Consider the following 22,652-nt stretch of genomic DNA (forward strand, 5'->3'; position numbering starts at 1 on the left):
ATAAGTTGTTTTCTAATTATTTTTTGTCAATGATGCTTCGATGTATTGAAAACAGGCCAAAGGCCCAAAGCTAACACTACCAACGAGAGAGGGTAAGGCCCAACAACCTGCCCAAATGCTGGATAGGCAAGAAATTGTTCTTTTAAACAACGAAACACATTGTGTTAAGTATACAGTGCCATGAAATGGCATGTTAAAATTTTGATAAACAACAAAATAAGAGGCCTTTTAGACCAAATATCATTAAACCAAATGATGTATAGAAGCTAATATATCAACTTCAACAAATGATCATCAACACAAGGAATTTCTTCCAACCAAACCTCATTGGCGAAGGTGAAAGCATTTCGCGCCAGAAAATCGGCCACAGAATTACCCAATAATTTTACAAAAATAATATCAAAAGAAGCATAAAGCGAAATGAAAACTCTGCAATTAGTCATAATTCAGTCCAAGTAACAACTATCTTGATAATTCAGTTTCCACTACTGGAATAACTGCAAACAATCTGTTTCAAAACATACTCTTAAAAAGCTCAACTCCACAACAAGGGGCAAAGACCACCGGAACACCATTGCCTCCGCCAGCAAAGAAAAATTGAGTGTTGGGCTATGAAATTGAATTTGCATAACAGGGAGACTCTAAGAGATGGACCCGACCTGAAGAGAAGTCCTTGACCTTCGAATTGGAATTTATGTGGACAAGAAAAATTGAAAAAAACAAGTATAATAGAAAAAGAAATTAGAGTTTTAAACTCGAATTTCCTTGAATGGCCCTTTGACGTCAAAGCATGACATTTGTGTCGTCAGTGTGACATGTGTATGGGTTGAATATGGGTCTGGATACCATTATTAGTAAAAAGTGGCCGAATCTATTTTCCACCGCAAATGTTCTGAAAAAGCAAAAGCGCAAGATATTCTCTCACTCACGTATATTTTGGATTTTTCTTCAACATTCCTTTTTGTTTTCTCATTAATTAATATCTGATTTCTCACATATATTATATTACTTGACACCAGACAGACAACAAATGAGAAGAAACATCGATGCATTGCAGTAACGAAGAAAAGCCAATTAAGCAGCAAGCATGCAATGAGCCCAAAGTGACAATAGAAACAGGATGCACTTTTGATATCTTAGTTTGAAGTTTGAACTATTATGTGATTTTATATCCTCAATATTTGTTTGAACACATTGTGTCTCTCCATTTTTCATTGTTGTAAATTAACACTATGTTTGGTAGGATTGAGATGGAGAAGAGATTGAGGGAAGAGAGAGATAGGAGAGAGATGGGAGAAGTACCTTTGTTTGATACATGAACTGTAGCAAAGAGAGAAATAGAGGGTGGAGATTTTCACCTTTTTATTCTCTTCGCGTTTTGCGAAGAGAAATGATGGCGGCTCCTCCTTTTTTTTATTCTGTGCATTTAGTGGCGGTTAAAACCGCCACTATCTTCATTCTGACATCACTTTTACTTTACATTTTTCGTTTCTTGTTTGTAGTGGCGGTTTAGAACCGCTACTATTTGCATTCTGACATTAAAAAAATATTTTAATCAAAAGTTAACTTTTTTCTCCCTCTTCCACCTCATTATTTTTCTTCTCCATCTCCTTTATCTCTACCATACCAAACAACATCTAAATCTACTATATTTCTCACATATTTCTCTCTACTCAACTTCTCTCTTCTCTACTCTCTCTTCTCTATCTCTTCTCTATCTCTCTCTTCTCTACCAAACAGAGTGTAAGTGCACATGTCATCGGTGATAGATCCAGGAATTTGAAGACCCCTTAGCAATAAAATACATTTAAGTATAAATTTGGATCCTACTACCCATAAAATTATAAATATACATATAACAGTTCACCATTTTATTATTGTTAATGACTAAATGTCAAATTAATGATTATTTCAAAAATTGACACCAAAAAGTTATTACAATTATTAAATTTTCTTGCACATATGTTTTATTAAACTTTCTTGTAAACAAAAAAAAAAACTTTCTTGTAAACATTTTAAAATATTTTAAGGGATAATTACCTTCAAGTTTGTTAGTATATGACAATAAGCTGGCCCCCAGGGGCGTATCTAGGGAGGGGCTGGCAGAGGCCATCGCCCCCAAGAATTTTGAAATTTTTACCGACTATAGATTTTTGTAGTTGTCATAATCTCGCCCCCCATAAAAATGTTGTTGTTGTAGAATTTTAGTCGAGTCCCTTAGTTATCACAAAGCTTCATTATTTAAAACACTCCCTGTTTCAACATCATCTACAAAGCGATATTTTTCTACAATAAAAGTTTGTAAGACTCGGCTTCGCAACAAAGTTGAAGATGATCTTCTCAGAAATTTGTTAGTTGTATATATCGAGAAAGAAATTGCTGAAAAAATCTCTGTTGCTACAATAATATATAAATTTAGTACTATAAAAGAACGAAGAGTTGTATTTAAATAATTTTTTATTATTTTAAGTTTATATAATATTCAATGAAATTTTTTTTAGTTTTATATCTCACCCCAACAAAAAAAAATCCTGAATCCCCTAAAAAAAAAAAGGCAATAAGCTTCAATCTCGGCTTAAAATGTCAATATGTGGTAATATTGAACTAAAATAGCATGATCATACTCGACCCTACAAAACTATTTTTGAGTAGACAATAATGAATTATGATTTTCAAACATGCATGGAATGGAACCCACCTTCATTCAAATCAGGTCTCTTTAATTATGATGGTCATACATTAATAATAGAGATAGAGGACCCTGCAGACATGGCCATATGTTCAACCTTAAAAGTAAGGTTTTTTTCATTCTAAACATAATCATCTGAAAGAAATGTAAAACCAACCTTAGCTAGGCAAACGTATATAGAAATTAAATTATTGTGTGCAAGCAAAACCTTGAGAAGAGAAAATTTGCAATCAGTTTCATCACTATGCAGCTTGTGGGTGATGTGAAAGATTTCTCACACCTAGGACGAAGGAGTTCATCTACTTTCAATTTCTATTTTCATGCTTCATCAGTGGACAGAAGAAATGCTTAAATGATAATTCGACACTCAACAATATGATCAATGTGGATAACAATGAATGAATTGATTTTCAAATCTTTAAGCATTGACGATCTTTCCCGGCTGATCGAGATAAGAACATGGTGGTGGTTGAGAGCAGAATATACGTTTTTCCGATGATGCCCTGTTTTTTTTAGTCTAATCCGCTCTGGTTTTTTTTTTTACCAAACATGCATTATATATTTACTTCGGCAATGATATTCGGATATTCATTTTTAAGCCAATATCTTTTGGACATATAATTTAATGGCTGTTTTTAACCCGAAGTGACTAAAAACCAAAAGAAAATGTGTCTGTTATACGAGTGATAAAAAGTATATGTTTTTTTTTAACAAAAAGTATATGTTAATATATCATTGATCTATTTGTTAGAAGTTCCATATTAGTTAGATATATATGACCAGACAAACATTTATAAATCAATAATGATATGTTCACACTTCATTTTTAATACGCCTCACTTCCACTTATTTTTATTTATATTCATTTACTCTTTATTATCTATCACATCTCATATTTTCTCCCTCTTACTTTTTCTTTTCTTTCTATCTCTCATCTTTCCACCTCTCTCCACCTCAAAAGGAGGTGTGAAGAGAACATTATTCTTTATAAATGGTATAGTAACCCTCAACTCTTGAGTTAACTTTTGAGTTAAGTTGAATTATCTTTTTTTTTTTTGCAACAAAGTTGAGTTAGACTTCTCAAGTCAATTAGTTAGACTTCTCAAATCCTAATATGATATCAGAGTCTATCTTATATCCATTTGATGTGGATACCTCCCATATTTGAGACACCCATTGATGCTTATTCCAAGCTCGAGATGTTGTGATTTATATAAAATTTTGCACCGGGTTCACCTTGTATCCATTTATTTATTATTGGTAAAAAAAATTTCTTTAAAATAATGTAATACAAACCTTATTTTAAAAATTAGTTTTATTCTTTGTAGTTTTTATATAACATATATGAGAAGTATCATATCAAAATATTGGTCTTCTTATGTGATAATGATATGTGATAATGATAGAAATAAATTATGGTTGTTAGAATAATTAAGATTAAAATTTGTATAATGATCATATGACCACTTAAAAATATTATGTTATTTTTAAAAAATGATACCAAAGTCAGATACTATAACTAAAACTTATTCTTAGAAATCTAGAAATGATAATCTTTTATATAATGATCATTTTTTACAAGTCATATAGTATTACTCTACTTACATGGCAATGTAACATATCTTTTGTTAGCCGCATCACCGATTAACAATGAAATACTCTAAAATGCAGACTGAAACCAATGTTTAATTGTAAAAAAATGGATAAAATCATGCACGTTAGATGGTAATTAAGGACTAAAACTAATTACGAATAGGGGACTAAAACTTATTTAAGCACTAAAGATATATTTAAATGTGTATATTTTTTGTCAAATTTCTTTAAAATTGTATAAAGCATTATAAATCTTACCTTTAAGAAAGGCCCAAATCTATCATTGAGTTGCCAAGCGTGATATCGGTAACCCAAGCAAACAAATGACAAATGGTCCAATAAATCCATAAAAAAATTGTCCAATTAAGAAGTTAATTCTAAAAGGGAAATAGTCAGAGGAGACTTTTTCATCTAAATAATGACAATATATAGTTGGTATATAAGAGACAAAATCATCCACACAATAGACATTTCCAACTCAATGACTCAATCCCCACCAAAATGCAGATTATAGATGTTGAGTTGAGACTTTTGCCGTACAGCTGTCACAGTGTTCCCTTCAAGTGAGGTAGGTCTCTTAAATCAGCCCCCACTAAGTGATGTACCAATCAATTGAATATTTTGCATAATAAACATTATTTAAAAATAAAATATCAAATTATAAGATAGCTAGTGGATCTACAGCATGCAGAGATAGTGACTGAAATTTGATTTAGTAATTAGAACAAATGAATATGACAATTATACTCTTTCATGGGCCCCAATGTTAGATACTGTCTAGTGTCCACAATATGCAATGTTTAAAATTGATCAGTCATTGACATGTGAGGAAGAGGCCACAGCATTTCACAACTGCGCATGAAGAAATTTGGTGCTTTCATAGTGTTAACAACTACAATATAATAAAATTAAGACTAGCACTAATAGTTGAGGTTAGTTTTAAGAGATTCACTAGAGACTCTACTAGTTTGTTATATGTTGTTGTTCTTTAGTGTTTCCCTAATATTCCTTTAGAATCTAAGTCTACTAGTAATAGTATAATTAGCATTTAGAAATGCAGACTCAAAATGTCACTCGAACTTGTACTCAAGTAGATTGTCGTTTCTATGGGAACTTGAGTTTCAGGGCTTCATTAGTTTGAGTTTAGTTAATAGCCTTCGGTTATGAGGTCATTTGATCTCTGATACCAATTTGGTTGGACTTGAAAGCACAAGCCCAAAATATTGCTATGGGTTGGGGTGGGTGTGATGGGGTGGGTGTGATGGGCTAGGTGTAAGTATGGATGAGTATAAAATTGTCTTAATACTTTCTTGAATTTATGTACACTCAATTATATACTATGATTTTGACTAAACTCACCGATGTGAGACTTCTCTTTTTAATAGTATTTTTCACTAACTAATTATTGAGTGTATGTTTGGAAAATCTCTTTAATAATTAATTTTGAAGTCAAAATCAATTTTGTAAATAAGGTTACTAGTTTTTTAGTTTCAGAATTAATTTAGATGATGAAAGAGATTATGATTCAAAATAGTTGAAATAAAAAGAAAGATTACTTCTACAAGGTGTTAATTAACTAGATAATCTAAATGTTGGGAGATGGAAAAATGTGCATATATTTTTAAGAAACTTAATTTAATGTTTGGAATGTGATATTTATATTTTTTATACATCCGAAAATTCAAGACTTAAAATATAGAAAAGACAAAAGTATTGGGGTAGCTATAGGTTGTCTTTATATTACCAAAAGTCAGATTAAATTTGGAGTTGGTAATTATGTATTGGTCTGCATTATCTCTTCTGTCTGTTTTTATGCAAAAGTAGTGTTATCTTATCAATAAAGTGAAAGGAGAAAAGATACCTGCCTCTACATTAGATTTTCTTGCAAGCAATATACTTTATTCTGGTTCCTTTTATTTGAGTACAGGTGCTTTCTAAGTTACGATGTGTTTAGTTCTTAATTAATCAACCACAGTGAGTGACAATAATGCATTTATATTTGGTAAATCTAACTTTTGAAATATTTTATTTACCTGGTGCAGCAAGATGTAAATGCATTTTCACTTGTCTACCCTACTTTAATGTAACAAAATGATGATATGTAACAGACATATATATCCTTCCAACCCTGACCAAGAATAAAGTCATGAGTGCGCAGAAATAATGCCTTCTAAGGTGTGTCTTTATCAAAGATCAAAAGTCCCAAACAGTGGCAGTAAACCTTAATTCCATTGTGCTCTCTTTTGTGTGTGTATGTTTGTTTTGTCCTTTTCTCCTCTTCTCTTCTTTATTCTTAAATTCAGGTCACATTTTTAAATGGTTATCAGCATTTTGATCACCTTATTTTTCTCTAAGAATTAGTTCTCATTGATAGAAGCTAGTCACATGAGAACACAATTGATTTTAACTTCAGCTATCATACTTAGACTCACAAAAAAAGTGAAAATATCTCATATAAACTCAAATTTTCTCTTTATCACTAACATCACATCAATTATTTCTTTTTTACTCTGGTTATCTACAATTACCAAGTATCTGAACAACATTTTCCTTTTGACTTCAAACTTTATTACACATGTTTCCAAACATCTTCATGTTTATCTTGACAATCCATAATTTTGGAAATCTTTTCCATGCACCTGCTGAGTGCTGTCCTTCTATAATTGACTAATAAGTAATTACCAAGTGTAATCGAAGGATATGACAGATAATAATAAATTTTAAAATTTGCATTTTAGTAATCAATAAGAAAAAGACAACATAATCTTCTAAATTAGAGAGGGCATGATAGAGCTCTCAAAATTATTTATCTCAACTTCACATAAAATTAGTCTATTATTAAATACACCCAAAACACATGTCTGTATGTATATTCCCAGACAAGACTTATATCAGTTCAGCTCAAATAATTGTTGATGTTGTTGGGGCTCCATCTCTGAGAAAACAGCTTTAACATAGATACAATTATTTTATATATATTGTATGCACATTCATACATATCACTTTCCATCTTTACAATTAGAAGGACTGAAATCAAAGCAAATCAGGCCCAAAAAGCTGCAGCTTCAAGCAAAAGCTAGCCATAACAAGTTAACAACAACACAAAATTACGCTGCTTCTAATTGCTTAATATTGTTAACCTTTGGTTCTGATAATAGTGATTGTGCCTCTCCCCTGTGTGTGAATTCTGGTAAGGGCCACCACTGCTTTCCCTGAAAGGCCTGGACCGTCTGCGGCGGACACGCATGGCCGACACGCGAAGTCACCAACTGGATGCCTCACTGGCCTCGTTGGAGGCATCAGGATCCTCTCATTGATGTCATTCAAGGTCACATCACCTTCTCTTCCTCCTGGTTTCACCAATGCAAATGGATACACCACTGATCTTGTTATCACCCTCTTGTTTTGTTGGATTTCTGTGGTTTTAGATGTCACTGGTTCTTCTTTGTATGAAGAAGAGGATGAATTTGGAGATTCAGTGGCTGACATTGTCTCTTCTTCTGTTGTTTTAGTTTCTATGTTTGGTTCCTCACTGATTCTACTCCTGAATGTGCTTATATGCTCATCTGAAAAATATGGAAATAAAACTTCATCAAAACACCTAAAATCAGAATAGAAGGCAGAGAAATAAAAGATGTGATACATGTGACAAAAAAGAGAGTATAAATGAGAAAAAAGAGAACTAGTGTGTCTACGAACCACAAAATTATCACCAAATATAACAAGTTAAAATAAAGGATAGTGGTACAATCAACACTAACAATCACCAATTTGTCTCTTTTTCAAAGAACATGTATTATTTATGGACTCGAATTCAAAACTTTACTTAAACTAAAACAACTATGTATCAAGTAATTTACGCTAATTTATGCATTTTGTGGTATCAATCATCAATTTTTAATGTAATTTCCCTTCATAGTTTTTTTCTTTTTCTTTTGTAATAATTTGGCTTCCTTTTTCTCAATAAATTAATTACAAAGGAAAAAGTACACTGTTTTTTGTTTTGACTGCAATAATTGCATTTTGAATCAAATTGATGATCATAATGAATGTCTGCATAACAAACAGGACATGGCAGTTTACCTGAAAATCCACAAATTCTTTCTATTTGGTCCATGCAGTACAAGTTTTCAACTGGTTGGTGCCATGTGGGGTTGAAATCCCATAAACCCTGAAGAGATATAACACCATGGTTAGATATCAGTCTACTTTTCTGCAGAAGCTAGCCTAAGAAGCTTGTTCCCATAAATTGATTTTGTCTTATATAGAGTGATTTCCAAACATGCACTAAAATATGTACTCAGTCTCATGCTAAGAAGAAGAACAATTTCAACAACAGATAAAAGAAGAAACATTAACTCAAACAGTTAACATGTACTACCTTCTCCAGATCATCAATGGAACTACTCTTGCTCCGATCATCATCATCATCAATGCATGGCAGAAGCAAGCGTCTACGTTTGGCTCGCTCGCCAAACTCAACCAAAGCATCTTCAAGATACCCAGTTGAGAAATCTGTCTCTTGATGAGGTGATGAGAATGACACTGCAGCACTAACACTTCCTTCCATAGCTTCAGGCACTGCATAATATTGAACAACATCAACAATCATTGCAACCAACTCTATACAATAAACATTTTTGTGGATGGAAATAGAAAGAGAAAGAAAAGTATAGTACTTAAAGACATTCTGTCTGCGTTGAGAACTCCAAGGTTGTGGTAATCCCAAGCTAGGGAAGAACCATAGAGGCTACTAGTGTAAGAAGCTAGGGAATGAAGCTCATTCATGTTGTTGTTGTTTAATAATTATGGTAGTGTATAGTGTGTGACTTGGTGCCTAAAAAATGATGGGAAGGGGTCTATTTATGTACAAGTTGTGGAAGAAAACAGAAAAGAGCATGGAAACTTGCATATTGAGTTTGAGAAAAAAGAAAACAGTAGAATTGGAGTCAGTCAACGCAGGGTGAGAGGAAAAAAGTGAATGATGGATGGTGGTTCTTGGGATTCTGAAAATGTGTGTTCACTTTAGATTTTCAAATTTATTAGTATTTCCTTGGTTATATATGTGGGGGACTTAATAATTGCAATGGCTATCATATTGTGCTTCTGCTCTTAAATGAAAAGCAAGGGCGAGTCATGAGGAAAAGACATGAAAGACATGCCCCCAAAGAGACATAATTCAAATTTCAGCTTTTCCTTTTGTGTTTTTTTTCTTCATGGACCCTTGTATGGTATGTATGGTTACCAACCGTTTATCTCTGATGAGGACTTTTTCTTTAAGTATGAGTTACAGTGGAGTGGTTGCTCACTTCATCTCTTAATCATGAAGTTGACAATTTAATCTTATCTATGAGAAACACATTTTATAATTAGTTGTTTACTTTTTAACATCTACACTCACAATAAAAAGATTAATCACTGCTATCAACAAATAACAACAGATGTAATACTCTCAGCTAAAAAAAATGGACTTTCTTTTTTCTTGGACATTCTGTGACCAATTGTTGGGGTTGTATCAGTTGTTAAGTCTCCTACCACATGGAAAATTGTCTTGGTGGGTGTAGTATAAGATGGGGTCCCACTAGATAGCATGCTGTTGAGGGGCCCAGGTTAAAAGATGAGTAGAAGAAGGACATGGAAGAATAAATCATGGGTTTGGTTTTAGGGACCACCTTTTGTTATCCCTGGGTGGCTGGGTTTGAATGGTTTAATTGTGTGGAATTTTGTTACTCCAGGCATTGTAGTTTGTGAGGATATTGATAGATGCATTCACAATCTCATGGCAGCCAAAGTCTTTTACCGCATACTTAGAAACTCTTTTACATTTTTTTTAAAACACTAATATGAGTAGAAGTTTATGTAAGTAATTTTTGTGTTTTAACTTTTAAGTGATTTTAATGTAAGAGAAGCTGATTCAAACATATTATAAATTTGTGTATTTTTTTTTATGTTAAAATTGATTCTAAAGTGAGTAACTTTGAAAATGTATTTTATGTGGTCAATTTTTGGTGTAGTTACAAAATTTCAGTCATTGGATAATAATTGGACGACTCAGATTCAAAGAAAATATTTTATATATAATTTGTTAAATTCAAAATCTGAACTGTCTTAATCTCCATTCTTCTATTGAGATTTCTTTGTTGTAGTCAGTGCACACAACGCAGATCCATAAGTTTGTGAGGTTCTTTGTGTCAAAATTGGTTGAGTTTTGACTTAAGCTTTTTATGCACCATTTCTTTTTCTTTCTAATTTCATTATTTAAATAGTTGAATATATTTGAATTGAATACAGCTTCATATATAATTGAAACTGGAGTTCAAGCAGCACAAACACTAGCCATACGAGCTTCAGGATTAGTAGTACAATATAGGTACTCAATGAGAAGTAAATGTTCTGTAAGGTTAGAGAATGATTACATTTGAATTCATTTTCTGGATAAGTTTCAAAATCAGTTTCCATTTACATTCCTAGCAACAATTTTCTGAGTACTACATCAACTCGAGTATTAGGTGAAACGGGCAAACAATTATGATGTCGAAAATTTTCAATGGTTCAGTTCAGGCATCATGGGATGGGAGATTTAGCTAACTTAATTCAAAGCATTAAATGAAGTTTTAGCCATAGAATGGGAGTTTTCAATTGCTTACTTTTCTTAGCAAAAAGAATACTAAAGATATAACTTCTCTTATATAGGAATCTTAACATTTTCTTTGAAGATATTAAATGCACATCATACATTAAAATAAATGACACACAAACTGTAAGCCCTAAAACGGTAAACATAGAATGCTAGGTCTCTAATGAGTAATCACTCATCTCAATTTTTTCAAATTTTTTCATTACATGTATTTTTCACATGAGATAATTCTATTTGAGTTGAAAACATCCACATTATATGGAACTAGCTCTCCAAGCATGAGTTTTTTTTTTTTCCATTTACAATACTCAAATCTGATACATTACTTATTTAAACCTCTTTACATAATGTTTGGTTGGAGGGTAAGGAGAGAGGAGGGCAAGCAATGTATCTTGTGAAACCTCTTTACTTATTTAAACCTCTTTACATAATGTTTACTTATTTAAACCTCTCTTTACTCATATATGATGATTTCCCTCCAGGTTCTTGTGAAAGTTGGATTTCTCTCACTAATTAAAACTGAACCACTTGTGTTTCATCATAGATGTTAAAATGTCTCAATCATCCACATCATTTGTTTTTGAAATTCAAATATTAGTACTTTATAATTTTTTGATATGTTATAACTAATTAATTTAATTTCTTAATTGCAAAAGGATGTAAGAAAATAAATACCACCAGGCATTGTGCTCATGCAAGAGACTTTTGTGATCCAAAAGTATACATCAAAATATGATAACTTGCCGGCAAAATTTAAAGCAGTGTTTCGAATAAAGCAACCACAGCATAGAACATACCATTACACTTTTAAAAACAACACAAAAGAAACACATTTGATTCTGAGCTGTGAACTTTTGTCTCAACTTGTGCAGAGTCTTATAACTGCGCGAAATCTAGGAAGAATTCCTTCATCTACATGCAATAAACCTACAGCAAATCAATCCTGTAAATAACACCATAATCAAATTAGTTAAAGTGGTGAATCTTCCATGTATAATTGGATGGAAACAAGTAATGGAAAATTCAAAGAATGTGAGGATACCAATAATGATAAAGAAAAAAATAGAATGTTTCTATAGGGTAAAAAGCATTACAATTTAAAATTCTAAAGATAAATGAAAAAGAAAAGGTTGATAGGTGTGATTAACAAGCCGCTAACAAAAAGATACAAGGGAAAAAAGAACTGACAACTTTCCATTTGAATTTATCAAAACTTACTAAGCCAACCATTTAACATAAGAGTCGTATTTTATTTTTTGCATGTGCTTCAATTTTAGATCATCCCAAAGATCATTAGCTCTTGCAATGTTTCATTGATTCCTTCCCTTGTTAAAGCATTGTGCATTATCTTTTACTCAGAAGTTAAGACATAACTTGATAGAGACTCAAGACTAATGGTCTGGCAGTAATAATTCAATAAAATCAAGACATACAGGTCAAACCAGGAAGGAATTTTAAGAGAATTTGATTACATTTTTGGCCTCTATAGTTTCTGGAATGCAGGATCTTGATCCCTGTAGTTTCAATTCCTTCAATTAAGTCCCCTCTACTTTCAAAATTGAACAAATTTTCAAATGCTAATTTGTTATCCAATAACTAATGAAAATAGTGGGACATATATACCAAATTTTGACGTGTAAAGTGATGTAATTCATCTTAACATACAAGTCACCTAAAAATAATATGATCCACATCAGCTTTTTTTTTGTTAATCATTAGATGACAAGTTCATGCTTGGACCATATTTGTTCAATTTTGAAAGTAGAGGACTCAATTGGAGCAATAGAAGTTATAGGGACCAAAATCACAGATTTGTCAAACTATAGGGGCCAAAAGTGCAATTAACCCTATACGAAAAGAAAAATTCTGTCTGAGTGGTATGACCAGAAAGATTAGTCATTCTTTTTTTTTTCCTTGGTAACCAATTACTGTATTTCATATCTTAAATAACCGATGAAGATACTTTTTTTCTATCCTGAAAAAATCATGCATCAAAAAGGTCCACAAAGAAGGGTTTAGGAATTGAAGAACATGTTTAAGTCTCCTAAATAAGTTCTTCAGTAGTAAGTTGTAACAGTTTCGACAAATGTTTTCTACAAGGAAATCTAACTATTGACTCACTTGACAACATACAACAAAATGTTTAGGATTGGAAACCTAGTAAACCTTACTTTTTAGACTTCAGAGGAAAAAATGAGAGCTAGAGCTATTTGTCTGAAATCTGAATAATCTCATAATTTGTTATACATGTGCAATTGTGCATGCATAATTGCATATGACCACGAACTCAGCGGTTTGATTTTCTGATTATTGTCAATAACTATTCACATTTTCCTCTAAAGTGAAGGTTCACTATAGAGGAGCTAAATCTAAAAGCTTATGGGCAACTAATACCTATGTGAAAATTGTGGGCATGGAAATCAATGAACAATGCAAGTACAAAATCCTAGATGTGACAAAAAGATGGTTCCAAGATAACGAATTGAAAAGAAATATTCTAAACATTCAGAGGAATGCAGGGATACTTACAAAACTGCTCAGTCCTCCATTGGAACTTCATCTTGCTCATTATCAATATCAAAGTCATCGCCACTCTTCAATTTACCACAAACATTACATTCCATGATATTAGATGGAGTATCACCCTGTGGCGGTAGAGGAGCTAAAGTTCCCCCGCAATTTGTTCTATCACACATGTATTTCAGAAAGAAATAAGCATGTGGGAAATCGCTGTTATCTCCTTGGAGATTATCTTCAGTGTCTGATGCTGCCATACCTTCATCTTCGTCGTCATCCATAACCTCTTCTTCATCCTCTGCATTACCTTCAACACTCTCATTATCTGACCAATTTGATTCAACATTACATCGATCACAATTACAAGTGAAGCCATAGTCTTCCGTCAATCTCTTCTGCCTACTAGAAAATTTCTCATTCACAGGGAAATAGCTCAAACAGATCTCCCTACCTTGAGGAACATCATGTATCATCCTAATAATAAAGTCAGTATTATGGCCGCCATCAGGTGGATTAGTGTCGACATAATCGAATCTGCAGGCATTGGGAAGGCAATCATGGTTGAAAAAGGAGGCGTAGGGGTAAATGCCGTAAGCTCTGACAGAACGCTGATCATCATCGATGGAGAAGGGCTGCATTAAGCCAAAGGCATTGAGCTTGTCCTTGGCCAGAAGCGCAGAAGTGAGTTCCAAAGAAAACCCATTCTGGGGGCTAATGGCAGCAAGTGAACATAGCGATGAAATAAGGGGGTGTAGGAGCTGAGCTGCAGCAATGGTGGTGTCATCAGGAGAACCCTGGAGAGATAGCAAGATTTGAAAGTTTGACGGGGAGACATTGGCAAGGTTGTAGGCAGCAATGAGAAAACGAGCTTGGACTTGGAGCTCGACGGGCTGTTCAAGCAGTAGAGAATTGGCTTGGAGACGGGATAATGCTTGACATACCCAAGAACAATGGGAAGAGTTCAGTGCCTTTGAGAGACAACTTGAGCTGCAAAAGCGATGGTGGCGACAAGAAGGGCATAAAACTGCAGGTGATGAAGAATCTAGCAGTATAGATGGTGGCAAGGTTCTGAAGCAGCGACCACAGAAGCATGCAGCTGATGCAGAGGAGGACGATGATGAAGACTGTGTGGAAAAGGGCAACGTAGAATACAGCAGAATCGGAGAGTCTCTGAGGACAATTTGGCCAGCTTTAAGAGGCTGAGATGCAACCATCCCTCTCCCTCTTCCTTGTATTTCCTCCACCTTCAAAAGAGAACTTGGAGCAGCTGATGTCATTTGTAAGTATTTTCCAGTGGCTGACTCCTGAAATTAAGTAAGCAGTATTGGGGAGGCTACAACTTTTTTTAGCTTCCACTAAATCTCAACACCAATAACTCGATAAGTATATTTTCTCGATGGGCGTTACTAAGTCCAAATGGCAGCTTGAACAAATTAAACTTTCAGGCTGTGTACAGTCATATACTATACAACAAGTGCTCCTTTGCCCTATTCTCCAAGTCCCAGTAATTCAATGAAGACAAATAGCTGCAAGGTGAAGAAATAAAAGGTGAGAATGAATTCCAGTCATTATTCAGTCTAATGAAAGGAAGCATTCTGGTAAATTTACATATACATTCTAACAGATAAGTACATATCTTAAGTTTACCTTTCCTTTCCAATTGAGATCCAAAACAGAGTATATATCACAAATAAGACACACAACCCAATTTCAATCAGTAAACCACATTCATATGCCAATAGCAGTATAGCTCATGATAAAGAAATCACATTTTGAGGTACAGCCGCACGGGCAGTGATGCACAGCTTCCGAATTCCAAAATCACCTTACTAAACATTTTAATCTATCCAAATATACAAGAAGTTTCTTTTCCTACTGATACCCTAGTAGGCAGATAAGTTCCAATTGATCTAAGTTTCAGTTATACCCTTCTTTTAAACTAACTTAACACCATAAGAATTGTAGTACTGCACTACCGCATTTCCATCATAGTGACCCAGATGAAATAAACGACGAGCTTGATAGAAGCATTTCTAGATAAGCAGTCAAAAATGAAACTTTTTCAATGTAAGACAACATTTTGCTACAGAACTCTCTTCACTTGAGCTTAACCATACATCCACTGATACCAGCAGAATGTCTCAAAAACCGACAACAAAACACAAAATTCAGACCAAACAACGTTATTTCATTGATTCATCAAATTATATCAATGTTTAAGGTTCATTGGATACAGCAACAAACAGTCAATCATGCTGCCTATACAATAAGTTCTAATCAAAGTACTTTGGTTTTCGCAACAACATGTCAAGAATGGAAGATGAATCTGCAACTGAAATTCATATTCATGTACCTGTCGAAATCTTGGAGCTTCGTTCTCTGTGAAAAACCTTGGCCAGCTTCACAGACGAGTGTTGAAGAACAACATGAATGAAAATACAAGGGTTTTGTTCTAGTGGGTCGGGTCTGTTACACATCTTGGGCCTGAAAATGTCTCAACAGGGTCCATGTTATTAGGCTGATGATTGATGAACTTCTCACATCTATTTCACACCACCCCTCCATTTTAATTTCCAAGAATACCCCTAATTTATCCTACCCTTTTCTTTCTTTTCCAAGAATACCCCATTACTACTTTCACAATGTTTTGAAAACTGAATGAGTCATTGAACCGGTGAAGGTACATGTTCACAGTTAGTTCATTGCTTCACCTGTAATTGCACTAATTGGTTCGACCGGTTCTTAGATTAACAAAAATTTTCCTTCAAATAAAATGATCACTTGACTGATTCTCGATTAAAACGATCAGTTTGATTTTCTTAACTATGCTCACATCACAACTCTTAGCACATCTCACCCACTCCTTAAATACGTTCTCACCAAAGTTACTAGGTTTTTATTTTTGTTCTCATTGCAGTTGATTTTCTCAAGTCGCACAGAGTCACTCGTATGCTGAGTCTCTAATCTCCCTATTTCTTATTTTTAGCTAAATATGTATTGTTTCATAATTTTAATTCTAGTATATTTTTCTGTTTTGTCTTCTAAAATGTAAATTAAGATTTTAAAAACATTGTGTATTCTATTATTGTATTCCAAAAACTAAATTTCAAGAATAAGTAGTTTATTTTATTTTAGAAATTAGTTTTTGAAATAGTAAACGCCTTCTAGAAATTAATTTCTACAATATGTTCAGAATTGTACTGCCTATTCTAGTTTTCGATCTTCTAGTGTTGTTGTGGATTGTGCATGTGTTTATAGTTGAGTGAGTAAAAATTTCTTATGTATACTCATTCTTATGTAGTTATTTGTACGAGTTACTTTGGTTGAAGGTGCACATGCAAAGTTGTAAATGTTGCTTAGAGATAGTAATAATGACTTGCATTCTTCACAAGATGCAACAAGCTAACCATATTTCAACATACAAAAATAAGGTCCTCTCTCTAGAAAAGTATAGGCAAAGGCTACGGTGCATCACCGGCACATGTGGTGTACGGGTGCATGAGCGAGTTGACCGGTTACCACCGGTAAAAAAAAGTTTTATTAATAAAAAAATATATTTGTAATATTTGCAAAATGGCAAAACGGGGTTTTTAAAAGAAACCGGGTCCGTTAGGGTTGACTTAAAAAATTGCATAAGTTTCTCTTTCCCTCAGCTTGTGCCTTGTAGTTTCTCTTTCCTGTGGCACGCACATTTCATCCGATCTGAGCTTCATCTTCTATCTCTAGGCATCTGAGCTTCGTCCACTATCTCCAGGGTACATCCTCATCGTAGTTCAATTTCTAATTTTGCCTACATTTATCGGATTCTCCATTTATTTGTTTGATTTACTTGAATCGATTGTTGATTTTGATCCTCATCTCGTTCGAGCTTCCAGGTTTGTTGATTTGGAATGACAAACTCAACCGAGATCAGCTATGGTGGCACGGGATGCTTGAATGGAAACAGTGAAGAAAGTGGGTCATTGAAAGATGCTGATAAAATGTCAGAGGTAATTAACATATTGATCCATGAAAAAATTGCAGGTGTCATATGGCTATAGATAGAAATGGGTGCCATAGATATGCATGTATGTTTGTCTTATCTTTTGTAATTTTGTTTGTCTTAGGATTTGGATGAGTTGAATGTGGAAGATAAAAATGGAGAAGAGTGTAGTGTGGACTTTGAGTATGAAGAGGAAACCCATGTTGATGGTACTGATGCAACAATAGATATCAACAATGAAGATGACATCCTAATGATTGATCTTAAGAATTTATGTCCTGAACAAGTCTCGATGCTGAGCTTTATTAGCTTGGATATTGCTTATTTATTCTATACTTGGTATGGAAGGGTGAATGGGTTCTCAGTTCGTAGAAGCAGTATTCTGCGGAGCAAAACAAGTAATGAAGTATTGCAGCAGACCTTTGTGTGCTCTAGGGAAGGTAAACGTCGACTCAGCTGCTTAAACATGGAAGACCGAAAGCGACGGGCAAAAAATGAGACAAGGCTAGGATGTGAAGCCAAGTTCAGAGTCCACATCCATATTGTTACTCGACGTTGGTATGTGACTATTTTTGCATTTGCACATAATCATGAACTTTTGGATGGACTATCTTGTGGAATGTTGCCTGCTTATAGGAAAATGAATGAGTCTGATGTTGTTCAAATGAATAACATGAGGATGGCTGGTATAGGTGCACATGATATTTTTAGTTCCTTTGCAATGCAGTCAGGTGGTTATGAGAATGTTGGTTTTAGACAGAAAGCAATTTATAATCAAGTAGGAAAACAGAGGGCAGAACATGAATCTGATGGTGTGGCCGCATTGAAGTACTTGAAACAATTACAAATATCTGACCCCGAGCTTTTTTTTCGGTACAAAGAGAATAGTGAAGGTAAATTGGAGCACCTGTTTTGGAGTGATGGAATGAGCCAAATTGATTACAAAGCATTTGGTGATGTGGTTGCTTTTGATGCCACGTACGGTAAAAACAAGTATAGGTGTCCTCTGGTGTTTTTTTGCGGCGTTAATCATCATCAACAAACCATTGTGTTTGCTTCTGCAATTGTTGGGGATGAAAAGGAACCTGCGTATGTTTGGTTACTCCAAAGACTAATGGAAGTTATGAAAGACAAGGCACCTACGTCAGTCATCACAGATGGAGATATTCCAATGAAGAAAGCAATAAAGCTTGTGCTACCTCAATCCCATCACAGGCTTTGTGCTTGGCATTTGAGTCGGAATGCAACCTCAAACTTGCATAATCCTAAATTTACAGCTGCATTCAACCATTGCATGCTTGCTGGGTATTATGACATAGGGACATGGAATAAAAAATGGACAGAGATGGTGGATAAGTTTGAGTTGCATGATAATGGATGGGTTCAGGAAATGTATGAAAAAAGGAGGATGTGGGCTGCATCGCATATGCGTGGCAACTTTTTTGCTGGATTTCGCACAACATCCCGTTGTGAGGGTCTTCATTCTAAAATTGGGAAGTTTGTTAATTCAAGGTGTAATATAACAGAGCTGATCCAACACTTATGCAGGTTGATGAATCATATTAGGTATAAAGAAATTGAGGCTGACTTTAATTCATCTTATGGTGAGGCTGTGTTGGAGACTAAATTCCAAAATCTTGAGAGGTCTGGTGCCAATGTCTTTACAAGGGAGATATTCTCCATGTATCGTGCTGCACTACATAGGTCAGGAGATTCCATTGTTGTAGGCTACAAAGAAACATCCAGCCAGTATATATTTTTGGTTTCAAAATATCGTGGTTCCGGACGTGAGTGGCATGTCTCATTTCAGCCGTCAACATTTTTTTTCCAATGTGCTTGCAAAAGGATGGAATCCATGGGTCTTCCTTGTCACCATGTACTTGCAGTCCTTGTTTATCTTGATGTCTGTGAATTGCCAAAATGTCTAGTTCTGCAGAGATGGACAAAGTTTGCAAAGGATGATGTGGACAAGAATGCAATGTTAGGATCAAAACACTTGGATTCCTTCTTGATTAGTAGGTATGGTGCCTTGATGAGTCAATACAGGGAATTAGCCTCATTTTCCTGTCGTAGGCTTGAAGATTTTCATAATGAAAGAGATCGAGCGACAAAAGCTGTGCAAGAATTGAAGTCAAGGGCAATCAAGGACTGTGATGAAGAAGTTGATGATTTGGGTAATTCCTTTATTGGCCTCAAAGATCCTAATGTTGTTAGGACTAAAGGTATTGGTTGTCCAGGTTCGTCAAGTGCAGCTGGAAAAAACAAAGGCAACAAGAGGAAAGGGAGTAGGAAGTGCTCACAATGTCACCGATATGGTCATAATAAAACTACTTGCAAGACTACAACTAAAGCACGCCAGATGACAAAAAATACTGATGCGGAGACTGTGCCTACCCAAGAAGAATCATATGCAAATGTTGGGTAGTGTTGTGGATCAAGATGAGTAAAGAAACATGGTAAGCCCTTTGGCATTTACATAAGTTGCTTACATACTGGATTTTGCTTTTCTTTCTTTGTTGACTAACCTATTTTCAATTCTTTTGTTGATTTCAGTGGCAGTCCACTTGAGTTGGAATGTGTATGAAAAGACTTGGAATGAAAGGAATGGAGTGGGAGACTTCAGAGTTCATAATGAATGGAAGACTTTTGTTTTTTATTTGGGTTGTAACTCTTAATTATCACTGAGATACTTCTTTATTTATGAATGTTGTGTTGTAGTTTAATTTAAGGTGCCTATGCCTGTGATAAATGTCTTTTAGTAGCTTAATCCTCACCACAAAGTGCATGAAATGATTAGTTCCTGTGGATCCACAAAGTAGCTTAATCCTCACCACAAAGTACATTGTTTGAGATGAAGTTTTGAAAGAAGGTAGGCCACACTTATATAGGGTTTTCTTTGTGATGTTCAGGGCATGATTACTTCCATTCCATCTGCTTCAAATCAATAACATATGTGTGCCTAACATATGAAGCAGATGAAGTTAATTTATCAAAGTACAAGGTTCACTCAAATATCAACCCCAATTCCAATTCAGAAAGTTGAATTGAAGAAATAGCCTTGGGTGGCCATTTCACATGATTACTTCCATTCCATTCCATTCATGGGTGCCCATTTCATTAACATAGCATTGGAAAATTGAAACAACAGAGTTCACAACAGAGACATTGTTGAACCAACAGTAAAAAAACAAGTCTTGGAGACAATAATAATTAACAAAAAGCAGGATTACTTCCATTCCATTTCCATTCATGGTGCCCATTTCATTAACAGATTCCAAACAACAGACACATTGATAAAGCAACAGAAGTAAAAAAAAACAACACAACTACACAACATAGACGAGACACATAGGCACCAATACAAGTTCACACAGGAGCGATCATGAAGCTGAAAACATGCAATTCATGGGTTGGCATGAAATGGATCCGCTGGCCTTTTCGTAATCCAATTGTTTTGGCGACTTCATACCATCCCTTTCCAACAACACATTGATTCTTATTAACAACGTGCCAACACAGTGTGCAACCAAAGCGTTTCCCGTTTGGTGCTATCAACGTGCACTTGTCTATGCTCTTCTTCATGTACCTCTTCACAAACCAGGCCCTGAGAGGCTGACCATACATAGAGAAATCATGTGAGATAACTTAAAGAAACATGAAAAAATTGTAAAGAAAATGCAAAAACCGAAAACAAAGAAACAGATTCACATCAGCTTCATAGTACAAAAGGCAGGAACCAAACCAAGGTTTGTCTTCCAGAGGCTTGGCTTTTAGTAATCTTTCTATTGAAGCCAGGACCAGGTGGTATGTTCATGTCATCATCGGAATCAAAACTGAGATCTATGATCTCCTGCTTGACCTCGACCATGGTGTTTTTGGGTGTGAAAGGAGGAGGAGGAGTGAAGAGATGATGAAGGAAAATCAAGGCTGAGGTGCGGTTTATATAAAACTGGTTTGGCCTGGGAGAAGGAGTAAATGTGGTGAAAATGGGAAGTTGAACCGCTTTGAATGACTAAGGCTACAGGTTAGGGGTGGAATAATTACAAGATTGACAGTTTAGTGAGTGGACATTGGCTGTGAGGGGCGGTGATTTAGACCAAGCTTTGAGACTTTTCAAAGTAATTATGTCAAGAAAAAAACTGATATGCGTGCCATAATTTGGACTTTGACATACCTGTTGCTGCCAGACGTTACCACACATCAAATGTCTTTCAGAAATTCACTGGTGATGTAATGAATAAATTGATTTCCCAGAGGAATAGAGGCATATATGAAACGGTTTCATTAAGACCTTAAAACCCATTTAGACCAATCCACAATAACCTTGAGTAATTCAGATACACTAAGGGATTTGCAGTGTCAAAAAAAAATTAATTTTAAAAAAAACATCATAAATAATTTGGAAACTTTCATCATTAAGCAGGACAAGTAAGAACACTGCAAAACACTTGTAATTGAACCTGCTCTAACTAATCACTTGCAGCCCAACGAAAATAATTACATAATTTTTCACACTGCAAAACAACAACGAGTTAGGCATGACTTTGCACTCCAAAATAGTTCAAAATTGAGGGGATATGTGGTGGGCGTCCTAACAGGGGATGACTGCCTTTTTCATGGTTGCAAAACAAAAAGAAAATGAAGGACATAGTGAAGAAGACTTGATCCTCCGTTTAAGGGGATATATGGTGGGAGTCCCTTTATGGGATTGGCTTGTCTATTCTTCTTCAATTGAATACTGAAAAGCATGGACCCCTCATAAATTTGTTGACTGACGGGTAGGTAAGAGAAAAATCGTGTTTGTCTTGTTATGGTTTGTTGAGGGCAACTTAGTGGGCCCTTTGAAGTCAAACAAATTAAATGGAGGGAAATATAAAATCCAGGAAGGAGGGAAACAGAAAATCCAGATGGAGGGAACTTGAAAGTAAATAAATTCAAAATACTCTCACAAATCATTTGGAGGGAAGTTGAAAGTAAATTACAAGGAGGGAGACGAAAATTCAGACTTGCAAACCCTAATTAAGTGAAAGGCACTTGATCCTCAAGATTAATAATGACGGAAGCCTAATTAGTGTTGGAGATTAAGTCAAAGGCACTTGATCCTCACGGAGAGTGTTTGAGATTAAGTCAAAGGCACTTGAACCTCACGGATAGTGTTGGAGATTAAGTCAAAGGCACATGAACCTTAAGATTAATAATGACAGAAGCCTAATTAGTGTTGGAGATTAAGTCAA

At 34.8% G+C, this 22,652-nt stretch overlaps 3 protein-coding genes across 3 annotated transcripts; 1 reads left to right on the forward strand and 2 right to left on the reverse strand.

Moving 5' to 3' along the window:
• Positions 1–7,216: 7,216 nt before the first annotated feature.
• LOC130715349 (uncharacterized) lies at positions 7,217–9,349 on the reverse strand. Its single transcript, XM_057565435.1, has 4 exons — positions 8,962–9,349; positions 8,664–8,863; positions 8,366–8,453; positions 7,217–7,848 (listed from the first exon to the last, which is right to left on the reverse strand). The coding sequence occupies exons 1-4, from the start codon at positions 9,068–9,070 to the stop codon at positions 7,418–7,420; spliced, it is 828 nt and encodes a 275-aa protein (XP_057421418.1). The 5' UTR covers positions 9,071–9,349; the 3' UTR covers positions 7,217–7,417.
• Positions 9,350–11,579: 2,230 nt separating this feature from the next.
• Positions 11,580–15,926, reverse strand: LOC130714491 (histone-lysine N-methyltransferase ASHR2). The gene is made up of 3 exons (XM_057564387.1): positions 15,790–15,926; positions 13,449–14,962; positions 11,580–11,862 (listed from the first exon to the last, which is right to left on the reverse strand). The coding sequence occupies exon 2, from the start codon at positions 14,711–14,713 to the stop codon at positions 13,457–13,459; it is 1,257 nt and encodes a 418-aa protein (XP_057420370.1). The 5' UTR covers positions 14,714–14,962; positions 15,790–15,926; the 3' UTR covers positions 11,580–11,862; positions 13,449–13,456.
• A 1,400-nt stretch (positions 15,927–17,326) lies between these two features.
• On the forward strand, positions 17,327–19,843 carry LOC130710713 (protein FAR1-RELATED SEQUENCE 5-like). Its single transcript, XM_057560063.1, has 2 exons — positions 17,327–17,425; positions 17,543–19,843. The coding sequence occupies exons 1-2, from the start codon at positions 17,327–17,329 to the stop codon at positions 19,841–19,843; spliced, it is 2,400 nt and encodes a 799-aa protein (XP_057416046.1).
• The last annotated feature ends 2,809 nt before the right edge of the window (positions 19,844–22,652 follow it).

This window comes from Lotus japonicus, chromosome 4 (assembly GCF_012489685.1).
Source record: "Lotus japonicus ecotype B-129 chromosome 4, LjGifu_v1.2".
Taxonomy (NCBI): Eukaryota; Viridiplantae; Streptophyta; class Magnoliopsida; order Fabales; family Fabaceae; genus Lotus; species Lotus japonicus.